This window comes from Aythya marila (genome assembly GCF_965140915.1).
Source record: "Aythya marila genome assembly, chromosome: 1".
Taxonomy (NCBI): Eukaryota; Metazoa; Chordata; class Aves; order Anseriformes; family Anatidae; genus Aythya; species Aythya marila.
This window is the reverse complement of record NC_139042.1, coordinates 68,200,911-68,224,400: the sequence shown is the minus strand read 5'-3', so window position 1 is coordinate 68,224,400 and position 23,490 is coordinate 68,200,911. Positions and strand designations below refer to the sequence as shown.

Sequence of the window (23,490 nt, the reverse complement as noted above, 5' to 3'; positions counted from 1 at the left end):
TGTTTCTTTGCAGCTTCATTCTAAAGTTACTGTGGTTACTGCGTGTATTAGCACAAAGACTGAGAAAATTACCTAAAGACATTTTCCAGATTTCTGAAGTGTAATGCCAAAGAGCAAAGCTAGCTAATGAACTGAGGTTTCAGTGTAAGAATTCCTTGATCTCTGTGGAGGCATTATTGTATTGTTTCCACACTGAAAGTAGATATCTTTGAAGGTATGTGATGGAGTACACAAACATGAAAGCAAGAAAACTCTGAGGGTCTACAACGGTCTGCAAAAGTATCTAGAGGCTGTTCTCATCCCTGCTCCAGTGAGTGCTGAAGGCAGAGTCTTTGCTTAGGGTTACAGACTCCAAGGGTTACAGACACCAAGCTATTAACCAGATAATACCTTTCTGTTATGGGGCATTCAGCATCACCATAGATGTATGGGGGATTGAATGATGTTGACTTTGCAATTGGCATTTCATTGAAGTCAGAGCTTCATATGACTTTATAGAGTAGGGAACATACTATGATAGAAAATATTGGGGAGAGATTGAAAACCAAAAAAGAAAAGTAGCAAAAGGAGTTACAGACAGCAGGATGGAAATACTACTTGGGCAATTTTCTGAAATAGTAGAACTACTTTAAATATATTTTGAAAAAGCAGCAATACAAAAAAGGGACAGTTCTCCAGTGTTTTTGCTGTGACTACTGTGCAGGTTTAGGAAAAAAATACTTGACTTGAGAGTGTGTTATGGCAGAACAACAAAACACCTCCTATTGTCTGACTATATTCTGAATCTGAGGGGTTTGTACCTTTAAATTGTATTTGGTAACCCATTCCAGCAAGCAGTCAGTAGTGAGTTGTCTTTTGCAGGTCACTTTGAGATCAACGTCTTATAGACAGCACCTTCCTGAACAGACTGGTCACATCTACACTGTACAAATACTTGAAGCAATGTCTGGCTTGGTGCCTATTTGACAGGTGTCTCTTGTATACCGCTCACATGACTTGTCTATGTGAACACATTCTGTTTCATGCTTAGTTTAGCTTAGAGCATATGTTTCAGGGCTCCCTTCAGTGCGTAACCCCACTGTCACAGCACTGTTTTTAGTCAGGACAATTTTTTTCCCATTTTTTCTTGGTTTCAAATAAGGGTATAGATCTCCTCTGGCCCTTTTTTAATTCTTTAAGCATTTTTACAGTATTTTAAGGTTCTCACTCTTTCTTTTATTTGATAGTAATGGCACTTGCCTTCCTTCTTCCTACTAAGAAGCTACTCCTGGATTGCACTTACGGGTGCAAACATTCCTGCATTTTCAGCCCACAATTACTCCTTGTCATTTTGTAACCATTGATCCCATGTCATCCCTGTACTTGAGTTTAATTAGTTCCCTCCTCTTTTTTTTTTTTTTTGGCATTAGTATAGAGCAGTGCTTCTGCTGTGGCTTCCTGTTGGTAGTTTTGTTTTTTTAAAAAGCCACGAGGTAGGGTTTTTTTTTTTTTTATTCTACTTTACAGGCTGTGCTTTTCCCTGCTCATCATTCTAATCTTTCATCTTCAGCAGTCTCTTTTCTTAACGAGTGATCACTATTGTACATTGTCATCTGAGTATGGTTTTACCACACTCTTTTTTGCAAGTCTTAATTATCTCTAGTGAGTATACCTCAGGTAACGCATATTGGTGGAAATATGGTTTTGTTTCCTTGTCTGTCCTGTATAGTCTTAATCTATTGTGGGATCCATGACCAGATACAGGCCTTCATCTCCTCTACCTGCTTTGCCTTTTCGAACAGAGAGGTTCTAAATTCACAATCTCATATTTGCAATTATTGAATTCAATCTACTTTCCCTACTCAAGTTCAGTAGGTCAATCTGTATGCCAGCTTGCTCTTCCTCCTATTCTGAAAATGCCTCTTAACTTTGCAAGATAAACTTTTCTCTCTTCTTACTTTTTGGTATCAAAGCAATTAATAAAAGATATTCATTGACCAGTATTTAGTAAACTTGAGTAAATAGGAGTTACTTCATCCTGATTTTTTCATTCTTAGAACACTGCCTGTTCATCACCTCTTCTTCCAATAGCACCTTTTGTTGATCTTACCGGTTGTGTACTCGTAAATAGTACCTTTTCAGTGCTATTTTATCAAGTGCTTTCCCTCCTGTTCAGTAGATAAATAATTACTTTTTGAAAAAGTAATGCAATAGGGCTCATCAGGGGAAGACAGGCTAAGCAGCAGGACTTCAGTAAATCATCGCTACATTTGTCCCATTACCCAGCCCATCTCCCTTTTTAATCTGCTTCACAAATTGTTCTAAAGTCTGTTGTTACTCTCAAGGTCAAACAGTCATGCCTACAGTTGCAGGGATTATTTGTCACTTTTTATCTTTTATCTGTGTGTCCTATTTTACTGTACAGCCTCACCAGTATCTGGATATTTATTGCACTGACTTTTCTATTTCTAACTTCATTCATCAACTGCTCCATGAGTCTTTGATAAACAAAAATAACTTAATGGTTCATTTCTCTTTCACCATAGACTAAGCAATTTCTATATGCTGCATCCTAGTTAATACATACTAATTCTTGTCAATATCTTTGTTCCACTTGAATACTGCAATAAACTGGTCTGAAAAATTTGGAGTCATAAAGGAGTAATTTTCTAACCTTCTGTTTCATCCTTATAGAATGACTAAGTAACTTACAGATCTATCTTAGATTTTCACAAGATGATTCATTCAGGGGGCCTTTGAGCTCCTGCATTTTGTTTGAGAGCATAAATTCAGAGAGTGTTATCACCTTTGACAAAATTCTAGAGTCTTTTCTGAGTTCAGGCCTCAAGCTTCTCAGAGCAGTTAGCTTCCCCAACTACTTCTGTTAGTTGATCACTTAGTTCTTTTGATATTTGAGAACACTGAAAGCAGATTGCAATTAATCCAAAAAAGAAAAAGGCAAACTAAACTTGTGATCACTGAGTTCATGATACTCTTGCACCTAGTTGTTCTCTAATACTTCTATTACTTATGAAAATAAGCCTAAAATAGAATTAGTTCTTCTAGTTCCATCTTCTGGTAGAGAAATCTGACAGTTATAACATCCAGGAATAGCTAGGTGCTACAATTTTAGTAACACTTACGTCCTAGAAATGAATAGAAAAGTAATTCTTCTGCAGCTGCCCAGTTCCCCATGCTGTCTGTTTCTGTTTATAATTTTATTGTATCTGCACCTAAGTCTAATTGCTGATATTCTGTGTAAGGGTCTCAGTATACTACTTTTCATTTGTTCTACATTGTTTAGTGAACCTTTATCTTGCCCAGTTGGTGGAAATTGGTTACTCATAGGATTCTGTAGTTGGAGCTCAGGCATAATAATTTCTGCTTCCTATTCATTTTAACAGGATTATACTGTTTAGAGTATTATTCTTGTCTCATTTCTTTTTTCAGTTGTTGCTATTGAGAACTGTTTCAGTATGTGATTATTTCCTGAGACCACAGTTAAATTTTGATCCTGCAAAGTTCATCTCTTTATCTTCCCACTTGAGAAATTTATTTAAAACAAACAAAAACCACCACCAACAAAACAAATAAAAATCAACAAACCACAACTGGAATATTGGTTTATGGGGAACATTAAAACCCGTTTGTTAGAAGCAAATTTAAATGCCTAGGACTATCTTCTATTTGTTTTATGCAGTTTGGAAAACCGGTCACCACTCTTGAGTAGCCTTTCACTTCTTTTATTTATTGTTTGCCATATACTTGTCACGGCTGGTTTTGAGATAAGAGGAAAAATATGGTTACAGAATCAGTGACTTACAAGTGAGGTCACACTGGAGTGAGCTTTAAAAAGGGTGGGGAGTATAAAGCTTGAGCATTGCAATGATTCTGGTCATGACATACTATAAACTATGAAATCTTACATTCTGTATCTGAAAGATAAAATAATGTTTGCCTTAGAAGAAGTTGCAGGGTTTGGTGGGGAAAAAACATGCACTGTTTTCCTCTTAAATGTTGTAGTTTCAGTGCCTAGTGTCCTAGTTTCATTGGGAAAGGAAGGGGTGTTTTAAAATGGTCTCTCACCTGGAGCGTTTATAGCCTGGAGCTTCATTCATCTGCTCTGTTAAGATAATTCCTAACTAGTAGTAACTATGTCCTAGATCTGTTAAAAGAAGCTTGTTTCTCTTTTGGGGGCTCAGAAAACCAAAATGTTTCTGCTCTGGCACTCTCAAAACATGATTTGATTAAGAACTGTTGTCCTAGTTCTCCAAAACCCTTAAGCTGTACTTTTTAAGAGAGATGAACTGTATTTGAAAGCAGATGAAGGAAGAAGTCTAACTCACAGAAACCTACCATAAAGTTACAAATGGCATTTTTAAGAAAGCACAGTTAAATTCTGAGTTTATTGCCACTCTACTGTGGTCTTTGCCAGTCTACATAAATATATATGCTAGGGAAGATGCTTGCCATGCAGCCTTTTTCATCCTTTCTTTTCTTTAGGGGAAAGTAGTTCACCAGAGCCTGAACATTATGAACTCGTTCTCTCAGAAAGTGAAAATACAACACATACGCTCCCTGTCTGAAGATGTAAGGTTTTATTATAAAAGGCTAAGAAGCAATAAAGAAGATTTAGAGCCAGGAAAAAAATCAAAGGTTTGTGCTTTGCCTTATTTCTACAAGTTCACAAATTCTGGTTTTTAGCACAAGTGTCCTGTAGTCAAATCTTCTTCCTTCTTTCTTTGGTCATCAGATTTATTGTGCAGTTTCTTAATTGGTCTGATTTTACCTGTTTTGCAGATTGCGAATATTTATTTTGATCCTGGTTTACAATGTGGGGATCATTGTTACGTAGGATTGCCTTTTCTATCAAAATGTAAGTAACTGTCACCTTTTTAATGAAAATAAAAAACAATTGTTTCCTGCTTAAGCATTGATTTTACATGAAGGGTTTAAAAATGTTATGTTTTTAAAGCGGAATCTAAAGTTCAGCACAGCATATCAATGCAAGATGATGTGTGGGATTCTGACTGGGATTTGCATGAGAACTTATTCAAAGCATGGACAGAAATAAAAGAGAACTCAAGCCATAGGTAAGTGTTTTATGCCTGTTACTTCCTCAGATGTTAAATCACTAGATAATTCTGTTACATGTGATATTATAAAATACAGATTTATTATATATATTATATATATATATATATATATATATATATATATATATATATATATATATATTATTGTGGTCCTCTATGAGAGAGGGTAAAGGAGTTATTTGGCCTTCTGTGCAAAACCTTAAAGAGAACACGTATGTTTAACTTTTAATACTCATAATAATAATTTCCTCTAGTCAATCAAAGCCTTAGAAGTTACTATTAACTGGAGCATGCTGCAGTTCTTTAAAACATGGCAACAGCAGGACAGTCTCTATTCTGAAAAAACTTTCCTAAAAGAGATTATAGTGTTTCTGTAGTATCTCTGTTTAATCTGTTTAAAGTAGTAACCTCAATATCCCTTTAGGATTTCATAAGGTTTTCTATTGCTGCTATTCTGAGATCACTTCAGGGAATTGTCAAATCGTCTGGTATTTCTCCTTGAGAGATGCTAAATAAAAAGTCATTAATAACGGCTATCTATTTTTTTAGAAAACTCTGTAGGCTTCTATATACTTTTTAAACATCTGTTTTCTAATATGTAAAGCAATTAAGCTTCAAGAGATGTTTACTGTAACAGCAAGTGTCTTTGGTGGTGATAACATCTAGACTATCATTTCAAAAAATGTGTACATATTTGTAGAAACCAAAGTGACTATGTAACTAAATAGAGTAACAAAAACATACTTCCTTTTATCACTTTTTTTGTTATAATGTTGATATATTAATAACACATGAATAAAATTGACGTAAACAGAATTCTCTACAGGAGTGTTTTATCGCCTGGAGTAAGAAGACAGTAAAGGAATATACTATTAAAAACTACTTCTGACTAAGTTGCAGTTCTAGTGAATATATAATGCTTTTTTAAAAAGAGTGTTAAAATCAACCCACTATCCAAGCACAGGAGAAAATGCTTCTGAATACAGAGGGTTTCTGACTTGAGTATTTAGAGTCTCTCCAAAATACATCTCTAGGTTTGAAGTTTGGTCTCTTTTGCTAACAGGAGAGCTCAATACTACTAGTCTTGTTTCAGCTCATGTTGGAAAGCTTGTTGGGGGAACAGGAGTCAAGTCTGTTGTACAGGTTGGCTAACAGCAAGGGACTTCATTCACTTGTGAAAATTGTAGCTTACACCAAGTGGCTAATTCATTAAGATTTCATTAAGATTTCATTAAGATTTGTTAGATGGGAGTATAGGCACATATTTCATGGTTTCCACTGCAGCTAACATACATCAGATTTACTGTACTTCACGCTTGTACAGTGTGATGGATGCACAGTATGTCTTCTGGGTAGTGGATATCTGAATGTTGTGTTAGAAACACGCTGTAGTAGGGCTGATGTTTTTCCTTTCTACTATTTATACCTTTGCAAACTGTCATAGTCAACCACTGTTACATAATCTCTCTCAAACTTTTAAAATATATTTGGGGTTATTTCTGTTTAATGATCTGAATCTCAATCATATTCTCAAAACTTGTTTCTGCAATAGTAAGAGCTAGACATTTTCTCACAAACAATAAAAATTGTCTCACTGTCTAGAGACTACTAATGTGAGAGAAATACTGAAAGATTAGAGATACGGTACAGAAGTCCTATTGTCTTTTCTGCTCATCTTTATCCATAAATAGGCCCTAATAGAATTCAGAACAGATGGATGTTGACAACAATATTTAAATTGTGAACATCTTTAGAATTTTTCACTTCATCTCCTGGAGCATATTTGGGGGTTTCTATTGCAGTTTTTAATAGCAGTAAATATGGGCAGAGTTTAAATTTATTTGATTGTGTACAAATGTGATATACTATTTCTCAAACTAATACTGTTTTCACGGTACTCCTAAGCACTCTGCTTTTTACATGGTGGTTTTTATCCAGGCTTTTGCCTTTTTACTCCTGTAAAGTAAGCTTTGTAACTATTTTTCCAGACTGAATGCTCTATTTGAAGTTGACACAGACCTTCAGAAAGATGTCCGGTTGAAAATTACAGCAGAAATGGCCTGGCCTTCCATACTCAGTTCACCACGCCAGTTAAGCTTCCCACTCACGAATACAAACAGTTCATCAGTAAGTTATTTTGTTGGTAGTACCATTTTAAAAAATATTTTTAAGAGCTTCTGCATTTTTAATAGCTTCTAATTACAGTTAATCAAATGTAAGCTTTACAAAAAATTCTGTTTCTGATTAGGAAGAAGAAATTTTTCTAGAAAATCCAGCTGATGTTCCTGTGTATGTTCAGTTCCTTCCTGTAGCCCTGTATTCTAACCCATCCACATTTGTTGATAAAATGCTAGAACGGTAAGTATTGTCTTAGAGTGCAAAGGGTATTTTCACTGTACAGCAAAATGTATTTTACAAAAAATGCAAACTGTTCATAGTGTTGTCCACTTCTAGAATTTGTATCGTTAGTCCAGTTGGGAAATGAATCTAGGGTGAATTCCCATAGAATATATTTTTTGCTGAGCTAAAACAATGTTTACTTTTTTTTCCTTAACTTGAGGGGGTGAGGGGGGAAATAAAGTAAGTCAAGTGATTCTGTCAGCTGCATTTTGAGTCCTACCATAACCTATTGATTTGTGCTAAAGTCTGTACTTAGTATAAGTGTGTTGCTATCTTCAGTTATCTGGGAAACAAACAAACAAACAAAAAAACAACTTCCATGTGTTTCAGGTTTAATTTGAGTAAGCCAACTAATTTCAATCTGAGGACTCTAGAGTTCCAGGTCTTCAGAAATTGTGTAAGTATTTCATTACATTCTTTGGATACATTTATATTGTTTTCAAGAGTTCAGTCATACATGTGTTGAATTTTAGAAGGATGTGTGTGGATATTGTATGTATCCACATTGTATATACTTGGGAAATGGGAAAAATATTTCTTCAAATATAACAGTTACATTTTAACTTTGCTTGTGTTACAACAGAATTGCAAAAGTTGCAGGAAACTGTTGCTTTATTAATTCTCTTACTGATACAGGATTATTCAGTCTTACGCTTGGTAGTTCTAAAATTAGCAAGGTATTGAGTTTTCCATTGTTCTGTTCTTTGTTAAAATATTTTTTTAGTATTTTGTGTACAACTTAATGCATTTTTTTGTATAGAGTATGCCACATCCTGAATACTTTGCTTATCCAACATACAGACACTTTCTCCTCCATTTGTTTTATATTAGCAATAGTTTTATGTTAGCAATTTAATGCTTGCAATGCATCTAAAAGCAAACTAGGCAAAATATACTTTTTTCAACAGATCTTCTATTCTAAGTTTTTTTTCCTTTTTTTCTTTACTTTGGAAAGACAATATTTTAAAAATGTTTTACTAGTGGGACATTTTAAAGGTAGAAAACATTACATAATGGCTTAATGTTAATTTAGTATTTAAAGCTATACATTTAAAACCTTCTCAACTCCCAGTATTAGAGTTTTATGAATCCACATGAGTATAGCTTAGCTCCATTCTATCTTGCTGTGTTCTACCGCTTGTCAAGTGGATGATTTACTAATATTGAATTTGTTGTTCTAAAAGTCTTTTTTCTTTTAAAAAACAAAAATCAGTGTGTTCCATTTAGTAGTACACTTGTCTATAACATAACTTTCTATATAAATAAAAGTTCTATGAAATGTGTTAAAAATTCATTTTTTTTCAAGTGTTGCTTTTGTTTTCCCTATTCTTTTAAGGTCCAGCCATTACAGAGCACTGTAGGCCTTACAAAGGGCTTGGCTCGTCATTCAGTTTTAAGCCTATTATTAAAACCTGGTGAGAGAAAGTCCGTCAAAGTAAAATTCACTCCAGTTCTTAATAAAACTGTTTCATCATTAATTGTTATCAGGTATGGTAGATATTTCTGAAATGAGTTTGAGTTTCTGATACATCTTTATTTACTTATATAATCTTACTTACTGTCTATAAGAAACTATCACTCTTACAAGACTAATTGTAGAATCGCGTCTGGAGAAAAATTTACTTTAAATGTAATTTTGACATGTTTTGCAGTAGTTAAGCTGTATTTGGTATGTACTTGCTAATACAGATATATTAGCATAGCTATAGTTTGACTCAATTCCTTAAATACATCCTGTACTGCTTTGAAAGTATCTACTTATAGATGCCATTTGCAATGTGAGTTTGCAATTTCAATTTTTCCCTTTAAGAGGAATTTTTCCCTTTAAGAGTTTGCATAATTATTTACCTATTGTATCATGTGATACTTTGATATGATGATCAAAGACAAACTAATATGTCATTGTTCTATTAATTGTATGCTTCCTTCTGTTAATTGTATGCTTTCTTAGGCTTTAGTCTTTCAAATGCTATACATATGGCTATACATATGGCAATTCATACTACTTCTCTATGGTGGGAAATCACCTGTGGGACTGCTTATATTTCTGTCTTTCAGGACTAGGATATAGCTTTGTATTCTGTAGAGAAGCTTGCAGAAGCAATAGACTGCATATTCCTTTCATGAGTGTTTCCAACCCCCCCCCCTTTTTTTTTGCATACAGAAATAATTTGACTGTAATAGATGCCATAATGGTACAAGGACAGGGAACGACTGAGAGCTTGAAGGTTGCAGGCAAACCTCCTGGTCCTGGAAGTTCTTTACGCTTTAAAATCACAGAAGCACTATTAAAAGACTGTTCAGAAAGTGAGTACTTCGTGAACTACTGTGCTGAACAGAAAATAAATGACATTTTACATGTGCAACTTAAAATATGTATGTGTGGAAATGTTTTTTTCCCTGTTCTAGTGTGCCAGAATTTTTTAACCTTTAAATACATTAAAATTGCTTCTTAATTTAGACAGAAAATGGTATATTTGATCTTTTCATTTTAACATGAAAATTAGAAAAACTGAAAATGTTCAGAATCTGCATGGATATGGCTAACAAGGAAAAGGGAAGGATATGATGTTCCTTGATTCCTTGATGAAAATTAAATCGCAGGCAAAATCTTTTTCTGGGGTCAGAGGTTTTCTGCTCCATGCCCCAGGCTTGCTTCTGAGCAGAGGGCCAAGAATACCTGTATTTCTAAAGGAACTGGTAAAAGCAGTGTAGTTTTTATCTGATATTAAAATCTGCTTTATTGCTTTACGGATTTCCAGGTGTATTTACAAGATATGCCATTAATTAGTTTGAATTTTTTTGAGGGGATGAGTAATAAATAAATAAATAAATAAATTTTTCAAGTAAAGCTTAGTCGTTACTTAGTCATGTTGTGAGCTAGGGATTTTTTTTGCTGTTGTAGCTCAACAATGGATTTCACTTTTAAGGCACAAAAAGTAAGTTTTAATACTCCAAGTGCTGAGACTTTTCACTGAATACTACTACACTAAGCAGTACGTCACAGAACTTTACAGCTGAGATACGTTTTTCTTTTTTTTTTTTTCTGAGGTAGCGCTATCACATTTGGGGGTTTTTGTTTTCTTCCCTGATGAGTTGGAATGCACAAGAGTCTGGTAACAAATATCTGTTCTGTCATTTATGTAAAGGTTTCCATAGGCCCTGGTGTAGAAGATGTGCATAGTCAAGGATATCCATTTAGCACAATATTAATTATTTTTCCCTGTTTTTTCCAGAAATGAAATACAAGGAACCAAATTTCACGTTGAGAAGAACATTTAAAGTGGAAAATACAGGGCAGCTGCAGATTAATGTGAAAACCATGGAAATCAGTGGCTATACATGTGAAGGATATGGATTTAAAGTAGTTAACTGTCAAGAGTTTGCACTAAGTGCCAATGCCTCTAAAGACATTGTCATATTGTAAGTATTTTTTTTCTTCTTACATCTAAATAGTCATACCTGAGAATTCTGTGTACCTATTTCTGTTTTTAGAGGAAGTTGAATTCTAAGGTTTTTTACTTAAGCTTTGAGTATTTTGTTTTTGTTTTTTTTTTTTTTTATAAAACACAAAACACGAAACCTCTCTCTTCTTGCAAACAATTACTTGATTTTTAAAGAACTTAAGTTTTCATGACTGACTATAGAATTATTTTTGATATTATCCTGCATTGGAAAAGGGCTATATACAGCTTTTTATACGCTTCCTTCATTTGGGTTACGAATGTACATGAGCTGGAGATTTATGTATGTTTTTGGTGCATTGCAGTAGATACAAAAGTGCCTTTAGTGTAAGGGTTAGCATCACAATGCACAGCATTTCAGTCTTAAATATTATATCCGGTATCTTAATGACAACAATTATTTAATTCTGCCAGTTATTATTGTAAAAAAGTCTGCATCAAAAATTATTCTTTAACATTGCTTCGATTTAAAGCTAGCTGTTCATAATACAGTATCTAAATAGTTCAGGAGATGGTACTGTTATGCAAGAGAACATACAAGATATTGCAGGCAGTGAAACTTCGCTAGTATTTCTGCAACAATCTTAGTTGGAGACAGGAACGTAGCTATGTTTTGGAAAGGTATGCAATTTTGATTTAAAAGTGAAATGTTTAAAAACTTTATAGCTCACATAATGATCAGTTCCATTGCTTAGCTATAGCCATTGTTGTGGTTTTGTTTTTCTTTATTTTTTTTACTATATTTATAGCTCTTTTTTTTAGCAGATTTGGTCAAAACTTGATTTCAGTTATATTTTCCTATGGTATATCAGGGTAACTTAGTATCAGATGTGTTAAGCATAGGTGTTTATGAACTTTTAACGCATCTTGAAGTATTTGAAAGGTATTCATAAGTATTTGTAAGCTAATTGTGTGGATGATTATTACTTGTACTGCTAGGATTATTTGTTGTAAATATTTGAATGGAATCCCAGTCATGACAGTAATTGCAGGGGTGGGGGTTGTTAAATGGCTGAATATTATCTCAAATTTTTGTGCTGCTCAAATGACAAGTTCTAACATTATTTACTTTGTTTTCAGGTTTACACCCGATTTCACAGCTTCCAGAGTAATTCGTGAATTAAAATTCATCACTGCAGGAGGCTCTGAATTCGTATTTATCTTGAATGCATCCCTTCCATATCATATGTTAGCAACGTGTGCAGAAGCGCTACCCAGGCCCAACTGGGAATTGGCACTGTACATCCTTACCTCAGGAATAATGAGGTAGTGTGTATATGTTTGTTCTTATCAGTATATGTGCACGAGGTACCACCATTTGAATACAGATTCAGCCAAACTTGAATCAAATCAGGCATTAGAGCTCTGCTAACCGTTTTTTTGTGTACAGGTTGAAGCATCCTTCTTGAGTATTGTGCTTTAGAAAGATATGAGGCAATGACTGCAGTGAGCTTAGCAGATGCCTTGGATGAATTTAACTTTGCTGCCACTTGCAAGTGACAGACAACTGGTGATACTAATAATGGAGTTTCTGAGAACCTGAAGGGCATTGTATTGGTGCACTTTTTTCCCCCCTCAGTGACACGTTTGCTATGACTGGTTGAAACTCGAGTTGAAAGTTCCTTTGTGTTTTCCTAGCCTAACCTCTACCTGTCTATTATTTAGTCTGAAGTTATGAATAATCTGAAGTTAGAAACACTGCTTTCCTACTTGTCTACTGGATATGAGACACTGCCTTCCACTGCCTTTATCCAGAGAAAACCATAGAATAAAAAGTTAATCAGTGGCAACAAGTGTTTTTACTGTTTAGTTAGTGTTAAACTCGTATTTTAGTGAGTGATGAATTGCTGCTGTGACGAAAAAGTGGTTTTCCTGTGTGCTGCAAATCTGAAGCATTATCCAAAGCCTTTGTAGCAAATCAGGGGTGTAATATTCCTGTGTTTCTTTTAGATTAAGATACTATTTTTTCCATTTTGCTGCCCTGCATTATACAAATATTTGGTGAAGCTCTTTCCTTGTCTAGGGATTGATAAAAGAAATAGAGAAGATAAAGCTTGCTTCTTTTTCTTTTTTATTCTTCAGCACTTTACAAAATAATGCAGTGTTTTTATCTTATTTTTCTTCTATGTATCTGCTTAGTTTATTGATAGAGTGAATGATGTTTGCCAGCTCCTAAGTGTAGTTTGTAATTTTATGTGTACTGTATTTATTAATTAGACTTTACAAAATGATACAGAATACTAATAATCCTTTCACTCACTGTTTTTTTTCCTTGCAAAACTCAGCAAATGAGAGGAGTCCTAATGTGATCATTTCATAATATTCCAAGGATCGGGTGCACAGATAGCTTCTGACTTTCAGGAAGTCATAATAGAGAGTTTTGCTTGTTGCCACTAACATAGTTCCATATTATCCGTTATCCCTAATTTCTAGAAATTAACAACTCGAGCTTGTCTAGTTCATCTTTCTCTTTTAATAAAATATTGTCTGAGGTGCCTTCCCTAAATTACTGCTTGGCATGTATTGGTACCATACTTGTGGCTCCAAGTTTTCAAGTCCAACTTGATAGGCCTTGTGTGAAGGACCCAGTCCTATTTATGAACTTACTAAGGATGCATAGTTTGCCCCAGGCTAAAACTTTGAGGGAAAAAAGGTGTTACCAACAACTGTGTCTAGAACATGTTATTCCCCACTGCATGGTGTTCTTCACCAGTTTAAATGACATAAACACTCTAGGCTAGTTATCTTTTTCTATTATTATAATCAAAGAAGCAAATAAAAAATGGACTGTTGCCACCACAGCAAGACAGGAAAGTGCAGTTAAAAAGACCACAAAGCAAGACTTGTTCTGTGGCTTTTTTTTAATTTCAAAGTTGTTTGAAAACAACAAAGTTTGCTAACGCAAAGGGAGTAGGATTCTTATCCAGAATGGATCAGCACTGGTACACTGAGGGGTGTGGTATGAAACCCCTGTGTGCTCCATCTCGAGTCTGTATGGCACTATAGAGATGTAATACTGTTGTTGGTATCAGTCTCATGAAGCTTTGAGATAGTACCATGGATTATACTTTAAAAGTGAATGAGGTCATACCTTACTCTTTATATTCCAAAAGTAATTGTATGTTTGATGGTATAGCACCCAAGGCAGGCGTCGCTCTCTTGCGTAGGAGTTTGTGTAAGCTTGTCTGAAAACTTCCCTTATTTTTTTTTTTTTTACCTTCTCTGTCGCTTGTTGACACTTCGGATTAAATTTATATTTCCTACCATCTGCTGTCAGGTTATATGTCTGTGATCCTTTTTAATTCCTGGGGTGGAAAAAAAGCACTGATAACCAGCTATAACCAGCTGAGTTGGTCTCCAGAGTTGCTTGCATTTTGCTGACAGTTAAAACTTAAGATGATATCTAGACTAAATTTCTTGTAGACAACTAAAGTTAAGCAAGAGGTATCTCATCCTATTCTGTGAACTGATGCTCTTTCATACATTTGGCTTACAAAAACCAGCAGTCAGAACTGAGAACAGAAACTGAAGTTGCTAATTTGAAGTTATCTTTGCATAAACCTTCTAGGGTAATAGGCAAGTCAATCTTTAGTAATCAACAGTGTGTCTCATACCCCCACCATCACCCCAAAATTCCCACCTTTTAGAAGATGTACTCCATAGCGCTGTGCTGAATGTCTCCGCAGTGATTTTATGGCTTCATCAGAAATACAGTTTGCTGCAGTGTGTTATGTAAGTGGAGAACTCCTAAACACGACTGCAGCAGATGCAATTAGTTGTAAAACTTGACATAATAATGCTAAATTTTAGTTCTCTGAACAGCAGCACAATTATCTATGGAGGATCTCTGCTTTTAAAACAGAATTACACCAGCGGTCTGTGAGAGCTGCTGGCCACTTGGATGCCATTTTAATATTTTGATTGTATCTTTTTTAAAATTTGGGTTAATATAATTGGGGACTTCATATCAGATTTGCATCTTTAACCTTTATTCTCAGTATTATTGATGTGCATATTATGCTAGACTTCTGTAATTTTTTTCTTTTAGACAGAAATGTGGTTTGGATGCAGTTTTCAGCTTTTTTATGTAAGATACAAACTTTTCATCATGTGTAATTAACGTCATTAACCTTAAAATACTCAAAACATAGAAATACTTAAATGACTGCCTCTCTACTCTGCAGTGTGCTCTTTCTCTTGGTAATTGGAACAGCCTATCTAGAAGCTCAAGGAATTTGGGAGCCATTTAGGAGACGCTTGTCTTTTGAGGCCTCAAGCCCACCATTTGATATGGGAAGGCCACTTGATCTCAGGAGAATAGTTGGAATTTCGTCTGATGGAAAGTAAGTACATGTTTCTTTTTTTCTTTTTGCCTTTTTATTTTTTCCTCTTCAGTTATAAGGCCAGTTAAAAAGTAATACGTTCTTTTGAACAGATGAATGAATTATTAGTCTCCCATGGGTGGAAGATGAGTTCTAAAATGGACTTTGTGGTTGAGAGGATTATTCATCTCTTTCTAAAAGCAAACCCCACAAAATTTTCTGGTTATGCTCTAGAAAAATGGGAGGTATAAACTGCAAAAAAAAAGCAGGCCAGAATTTCCTACCTTTGGGGTCTAATTTTTTTTTAAAGGCAGGCTTCTTTTCTTCCATTAATTTTGAATGCCATCTTACTTTTTTTGTTTATATGTACAGTGAGCAAGTGAACAGGAAATGGTAAAAACTACTGACTTGTCAAACAAGTTCTCAACCTTTTTATTGATTATTTGCCAAGAACAGTGTAGTTAAAGGTTTCTTTTGGACATAATGATTCTTTTTTCATGTGGAAGAATGGAAACATTGTGGAGTACATTTAAACATTTGCTGTTCTTTCAGCTTGAATGCACCTGGATCGGATTCCAATCACGGCTCGTCCAGAGGGATCTATGGAGCAGGCAGTTCATCTTCACGATCCAGTGCAGGAAATCATAAACAATGCAATGCAACAGCACACCTTCACAGCAATAGAAGTGCACCTGATGTTGAAAACATCAAATCCAAAAACAGTTCAAGCATACCTAATAGGACTTCAGCACAAGCAGCTTCCATGCAAACAGTGAACAGAACAGGCCCCTTTACCTTGGATTCAGGTGCCACATCTCAGACTCATGCTGCAGGCAAAAGAGCCAAGGGCACGAGGCAGAACCAGCAGTCAACACAACAGCAGGCACCAGCTTTGGCAGAGCAGCCCCTCCAGCAAGCCCCAGCATCCGGGCCCCAGCAGCAAGAGCAACAGACTGAAAGTGCTTTGCCACAGCTACCGCTTCTCAACACACCTCATGTCGAATGTGCCAGCAACAGAAGGCACAGCTCAGAGGACTCAGATCTCACTGGGCTCATAGAAACTATGGAAAAAGACTTTGACCACCCAGAAACCCCGTCCCCAGATGTGTTTACAGAGCAGCCCCCATCTCCGCTAGCAAAAAACAAAGGTAATACAATTCTGTATTTTTTAACAGGATGATTCATTATGTAAGCCACAGAACAAGATTTAATCAACTGTAAAGGTCATGTTTTCATAGTGTGGAAGGTAATAGCTCTTCCCTACTCTTCTGTATGCATCTGTGTGTTGAAACACTTCCTCTTTCTATTTTACAGCAGTGAAGTTCTCCATGTAGTGCTAGATTTTCCTGCACATTTTTTGGAACATTCTGATGAAAGCAAATGTGAATATTTAGACATCTGACCCTCTGAAGAAGAAAATGATTTTGGTTGCAGCCCCTTCCCCTGTGGGGTTAGCATCAATCCCTCCCACCTCCAACTTTTGTACTTGGAGCTGGGGGTTGAGGAAAGGACAGAAAGAGGAGGAGAGCTCTATAAATCTTTGTGGTATTGCTCAGGAATGGAATTCTTCATGTTCAGGCTTGCAGTTGTTTTAGAAAATCCTTGATGTCAGGTGGTCAGCAAATTAATGTTACCATTATCTCTGTATGAGGTTGGAGTTGAGTTTTAATTCTTTATGGATCTTTTCAGTTGTCTAATGCAATTTATTGGATTTCATACATCAGATATGTTCGTATCTTAAAAATACATGTTACTATAAACCCTTTGTTAGAGTATAACTTCTTACTATGCTTTTTGTATTAGCCATTTTAGTTGACCCAGAGTTATGTTGTTACAAATTTAATCCTAATGTGTTTCTTTCTAAATAATTTTTCACTTGATCCTAGCAATGTTGTGCAGAAACGGTACTGGTATTATTTAATTTATTAGAGATTAAGAAAAGAAAGGTGGGGAAGGTACATCCTGAAGTATGGTCATGCACAACAACAGAAGAAAGCTTCACTGTTTTTAGTAATGAGCAGGATACGATGTTGCATTTGGACTTTCAAATGGGACACTGAAGTGACGAGAGGTTTTGGGGTCCTACTGAAGCATGCTGCTACTTTGTGTTTTGTTTTTTAATTTAGCTGAGCGATGTGGTAGGAGGAATTAAAGAAAAGTGCTCTCGAGAGATAAAACCAGCTTGCCAGGTATCCCCTTCGTAAGGGCTAAATGGTACTCCAACTAATTACATGACTATAGGTAGGTTTCATAGGTAGCATCTACGTTAGCAAATAGTGCAGTACTGGGGCTCCGCAGAGCAAAATGGCTGGTAGAGAGGGTGCAACATCTTTGTGGAGCACATCTGAGGGGATTTACAGTGGACTGGTCCAGTCCATGTACTCGAATGCCAGGGAGGGTTGGGAGTGTTTGAGGAGTGGATCTTCCATTTGTAGTTCAGTCCAAAAAAACTGATTCTTGCACTCCAAGACTGCTGTACAGTGGAGCTGCTACACAGTATGTGGGGACAACTGAGTTTCATTTCAGAAACATTCCTGATCCAAGTAACATGGGTTAGATATCTACATTAACGTTTTTGCACATACAGCAGTTTCTAGCAGTCTATGTATTGGAAACTTGTCTTAGCGAGTAGTTGCTCCTAAGTGTTTGATGGACCTTTGATTACATTTTTCAACCATATTTAAATACGTTTTCTTGAGATAGATGCTTCTATTGATCTGTCTATCAGTTTGGAAAGCTTTCTAAAAAATGATAAAATACTTCTTTCTTTATCAATCTATATGGGAATCACTTTCTGGCACAACTTTCATTTTTATGCTTTTTCCAACTTTCTCCTGATCACAAATGCATTCAGGTAAATTCACTTCTTTCTTCCTATTACGGAGCCTTTTCATCATTTGTGTTTTAGCATGGTGTTATGCTGAATATTTAAACATGTTATGTATTGCAAAATATATAATGAGATTTTTTTGCAATTCAGGTAGGTTTTTTTTTGACTTCTGTGCCACCTCAGATCAATAAATAAGATAAGTTCACGTGGACTTCTCTTTGGGTAAGCTTTATATGAAACCCCAGCATTATCTATAAACCATAACTAGACTTTGAGAAGCTCAACACATGAAATAAAATGTGCCTGTTTCCATTGGCCCTCTTCAAAAATATAAACTGTAGGGGAAGTCCCATATCTATCTGAATCTACATACACATACCGATCTTTTTCTTTAGATAAATAGCTAGAGCCAGTTGCAGACATTTGCTGAAACAGCAGCTTTGGAACTAAAATTCTATGTCAGAATATCTTGTGCAGGATTTTAGTCTTGTTTCACGTTCCTAATACATGGGTCCTAGTAGACTGCTGCAAAGACTACACTAGATTTTTTGTTAAACAGCTACTTCATGTTACATTTTTATTTTATGACTGCACTTCAGATTCCTTTTTGCTAATGATGAGCATAAAACTGCTCAGCAATCCTGAATGTAGACTAAAGTGGATGCAAATCTTGTAATGAGGCCTTCTGAGGCAAAAGTAGAATACCCCCAATAAGTCTGAAGCTGACCTCCATAAAACTTATGTACAGACCTATTTGCATTTACACTATTATTTGCATTCATGGTAAAAAAAAAAAAAAATAATAAAAAAAAAAATCAACAATGTTTTTGTTGTTAGTGATACTGAAAACATTAAGTCTGAAAAAGAAAATATGAAGACACTTCCCTTTGATATGTACCTTGGTATTTACTAAAGTACCGAAGGCAAATTTGTTTTGGTACAAACTGTCCCTGAGAGACATATTGTCAAGTTAAATATGACAGCTACAGTTGTTCTTCTACTAAACTGAATTTGGATGTGAGCTGGTACAAATCCCAGTAGGGGTCGAACCCAGTTATTCAGCACAGGTTATGTGAATCTTGGAGTGAACTATTAAGTCTGTCCTGCAAGCACCACATGGCTTATAAATGAAAACGCTTAGTCTGAAGTTTAATATCTAAAAGATCTTATTGGTAAGGGCATATATTATGTCTAATGAAAGATATGATAAGAGTACTGTGAATGCTCTCATCCTGTGTGAGAATAACGAGAGGCGATGGTAAGATGATGATGACTCTACAGGCACACACAGTTTCTCTGTACTGATGTTTTTCTCAATAACTTTCTTTTCTCCCCAGGAGCTTGCTTTATACCCTTCTATTTTGCAAGCCAGGACCTCTGGCTTCATTTTGAAGGTTCTTAAACCTCCACATTTTGAGCTTACACTGGGCTACATTTCAGTTAGCCTGTAGAAAATGCAGGAAAAACATAATTGATTGTTCATGTAGCGCTATTTATTTATACGTGGATTGCTTCAAGAACACTTAATGCATTATTTTCCCTACCTTGAGATGCAGTAACACTTAAATGTGTCAAGGCCAATCTGTTTTACAGTCAGCTTAGCTATAGCTCTTAAAACAGTAGACCCTGAAGAATAAAACATGTCAAGGAGAGAAAGTTCACTTGGGTGTGAGATTTTAAATTTTCTTTTTTTTTTTTTTTTTTGGCATCTTTGCCAAGCAAACACTGCTAGTGATCTTTCTCTTCCACTCTAGTCTTACTGTAAGGTTTTGTTTTGTTTTAACTGACAAGCATGCTCAGCGTTTCTGTTCTTCATTTGTTGGGATGATAAAGCCTGTACCAACTTCTGAAGTTCTCGTTTAAATATAGTCTTACGTGGTGAAACAGTCAAACTGAGTCCCAGAAACATAGCAGAGGAGCGCTGCATGTAGCCAGGTGCCCCATGTCTACAGAGAGGCAATGGAGGTAGGGCTCAGGAACATAAATGTAACAGTGGTGATAAGAGTTCAAGTTTGGTATTGCTCACATTTGGTGTGAAGTGGTTGTAAATGTTTCTGTATCATAACAGAAAATTAACTTCAGATTTTTAATGTGTTAGCCACCAAAATGAAACGAACTAGTCCATCGTAGAGTACTGCTGCTGAAAATCTGAAGCATCCTTATCTCCCCAGGGAAAGGGAAAACACTTCAGCGGAAGACTAAGCCACAGAAGAAACGGGAAGAAAAGGACAGAAGAGGGAAAGGAAAGCAACAGGAAGATGAACTGAAGGATTCCTTGGCAGATGATGACAGTTCTTCAACCACAACCGAAACCTCCAACCCAGATACAGAACCACTTCTCAAAGAGGTACAGCATTGCTTGAAAAAGGAGACTCCTTTGTAGCAGGTGGATCCATCACCTGTTAGAGAGCAGTATGGCACTTGGGAATAGGGTCTTTTTTTTCTCCCAGCCTTCATATACTATAATACCTAGCAAAGAAAGAATGTTAAAAACCCTCTTTTACAATCCTTGCTTTCACTTCTCAGTTTTTTCTTTTACAAAAGAGGAGAGTGAACATGCTTGAATCATGTAGTCTCGGGACAAAGTGCCTGAGTGACTACAGTTTGAACAAGCTACCAGTTGTCAGCAGAATTGTGGTAATCATCTCTGTGCATGCTCCTAGCCTATTGTGTGTGCAGAATAAAACACAAGGTATGGACACTAACTTCACTCAATAGTTACTGTACACTAAAACAATGCGTTTAATCGGTTACAAAGGGTCAGTTTGCTGGTGGTAACTTGTCAACAGGTATTAATTACCTCTGCCAATGCAACCAGACCTCTACTATTAGTTTATTCACTGAGCTTACATGCTTCTAGGTAATAAACAAAAGCTCTTTAACCACTTGTGTAGTGGTCAGTTTGTCATGAATGTTTTCTTCTAAAACATGTACTATGGAACCAAACAAAGCAAAGGTGGTTGGTGAGAGAAGAAAACAAAGCCTAAGTTTTGGCATGTCTTAAATTTGAACTTTAGAAAAGATGGACGTTCTAGCTGGAGGGGGATAAAAGTGCATCTACTTCATTTTAAAAGTTACGGTTTAATTTAATCGCTTTTGATTTTCAGGATGGCTATTTGACTGTATAGACACATTCGGAAAGTTCTAGAAGTACAGTTAGAAATCAATAATTGTATGGGGAAGGTGCACTTATTCATCGTTTCGTTGATTAAATCAAGCAGTTTGTTATAAATGGCCTGGACTGCATACAGTGGATGCCGTGTAGGTCTCAGTGCAGAGCTAATCTTTTTGAGGCCATGGCTTTGATCTGCTCAGCGTGTGTTAATTTGCTGTTTGGAGAAGCAGGAATTAAAACACCTAGGAAAAAATGGATAGTGTGCTTTATTAGAAGTAAAAAGATAACTTCTGTGCTTCAAAATTGCTCTTATTTTCAGCTAGTATTCTTTCCTCAGTGCTACTTGCACTGTGTATGTTGTAATGCAAGAGGGACTTCTCATTTACTTCTCATCATTGTTGATATGCTATTATAATGTCTTTTATAGGAACCTGAAAAACAAAAGGGAAAAGTTACACCAGAAAAAACTGAAAATGAAACAGTGCAAGTGAAACAGAAAAGTAAAAAACTGCTAACAAGTATCAAGAAAGAAATCCCTGTAGATGTGAAAACCAGGTAAGCATAACGGGTTTATTAGTAAGAAGACATCATGCTTGGAGGGAAGATTGATTTAAAAAAAAATGAAAAATCTGTATTCAACTATTGTGGCTGCCAGTCTGGCTAATGCCAGCAGCAGATAGCTTCAGGCAGCTTCCTCTTCATTCCTGGTATCAGGGAATATCTGAAGCTTGTAAATAATGAATTATTTGGTGGGAGTATGGTGCGTTAATAATACGAGAACTAAATCCAGAGAAGAAAATCAGGTTAAGCAATGTTAAGTTTTTTTTGAAAAAAAAAAAAGTATCACAGACACAAAACAAGGCAAACATTTCTACAGGAGCTTCTAGTGGCAACACTGTAAGCCAGTGTTAGCATGAGTACCTTTAGTTGCTCTTGGTGGAGTTACAGCCATGCAATTCCCTTCATTTTTTATCAGAATAAATCAGTGTCTTGGATCTGTTGTTAAAAGATGCTGCTGCTGTCAATCACTTTCCTGCACTGACAGATAACTGATTGCAACTTATAGAGTAGAGAAAACAAACAACCTCAGTCTTGCTGTATCCTGTTCATATTGAAATCTCATTCTGAAATTCTAAAGTCAGACCAGTAGCAGAGTGCCACAAGAGTAAATTTTGCCACATACTGAGGTGTGGTATATTGCGTTGTTTTCCCTGTTGCTGTAGTTAATACTAGACTGAGATTTAGTTTGAGTAGTTAGTATACATTCATTTTCTTCAAAACATTTCTGAGAACATTGCCAGGCGAAGTCCCTTTGAATTTTTTTCTTCTTACTGTTAGCTGCTTTCCTCTATCGTCTACATCACAAGTTTATTACATGTGACAGTATTCAAAGGCTCAAGTAAGAGTTGAGTTGGAATTCTTCTGCAAGAAATGGATAAAGTTTATCCCTAGAAAATTTACAGTGAGACATATATAGCTGGAGAAATAAAAATATAGAGCCAAATAAATTTGCTGGTGGGGTGGAATAGTTTTGTCATTGATAAATAGATCATCCTGTGCATTCATGGCAGTAGTTTATGAGGGGCATGCAAGGGGGATGAGAGTAGTAAAACAGCAATTGCCATCTCGTGGTTGCCCCTGCATAATCAAGCAGGTTTTGTAATTGTAGAGCTCCAGGATGAAGGCTGCTCCTGCAAGATGAGTGAGCCATAGTACATATGCGCAGTAGTGTGGGAAGGAGATGAGCTGGGGTTAGGAAGGATGAAAGGGTGGAGCTGCGTATAGGAGAAATACAAGAGATGACAGCAAAACTATGTTCATGAATAGCTTTGAAGTGAGCATAAGTTTGACGTAAGAAAGCCACAGGAGTTGAGTCTTCCATAAAACTGACTCTATGGCAGGCATATGTATTTTTATATATATATAGTTTTTGAAAAAGTATGAATTGTACCTTATATATATAAAAATAAAAAATCCTTCAGCACTTCAGAGAGCAAAAAAATAAATGGATCTCTATTTCTATTCAGTTCCTTGGAATTATCTTATACTCCCCCACTGGAAAACAAGCAGCGCAAGACCTTTCCATCAAAGATATCTACACAGCACCTCTTGGCGAACGGGTCCAAATCTAGAAACCTGCCGAAAACAAGAGGTAGTATGAGGCTGTTTTCAGAAACATCATGCAACTTTCATTCTGTTTGTTTGTAACCCCTTCTAAATGTGTAATTCTCAGTTTGGTGTTATAAGGCTGCTCGCTTTATTATCCACGGACTTGCTTTTGTTT

The 23,490-nt window shown here is 36.0% G+C and overlaps 1 protein-coding gene across 1 annotated transcript in view; it reads left to right on the top strand.

The window, feature by feature from the left end:
* The window catches only part of TMEM131 (transmembrane protein 131), a 97,108-nt gene that overhangs the window by 64,694 nt on the left and 8,924 nt on the right, over positions 1 to 23,490 (top strand). The window contains exons 20-34 of the mRNA XM_082784885.1: positions 4,483 to 4,635; positions 4,780 to 4,855; positions 4,955 to 5,072; positions 7,064 to 7,202; positions 7,324 to 7,433; positions 7,806 to 7,872; positions 8,812 to 8,963; positions 9,640 to 9,782; positions 10,712 to 10,898; positions 12,020 to 12,205; positions 15,124 to 15,282; positions 15,814 to 16,409; positions 20,263 to 20,438; positions 21,634 to 21,761; positions 23,234 to 23,358. Of these exons, the coding sequence (XP_082641011.1) occupies positions 4,483 to 4,635; positions 4,780 to 4,855; positions 4,955 to 5,072; positions 7,064 to 7,202; positions 7,324 to 7,433; positions 7,806 to 7,872; positions 8,812 to 8,963; positions 9,640 to 9,782; positions 10,712 to 10,898; positions 12,020 to 12,205; positions 15,124 to 15,282; positions 15,814 to 16,409; positions 20,263 to 20,438; positions 21,634 to 21,761; positions 23,234 to 23,358 (2,515 nt within the window). The remainder of the gene's footprint in view (positions 1 to 4,482; positions 4,636 to 4,779; positions 4,856 to 4,954; positions 5,073 to 7,063; positions 7,203 to 7,323; positions 7,434 to 7,805; positions 7,873 to 8,811; positions 8,964 to 9,639; positions 9,783 to 10,711; positions 10,899 to 12,019; positions 12,206 to 15,123; positions 15,283 to 15,813; positions 16,410 to 20,262; positions 20,439 to 21,633; positions 21,762 to 23,233; positions 23,359 to 23,490) is intronic.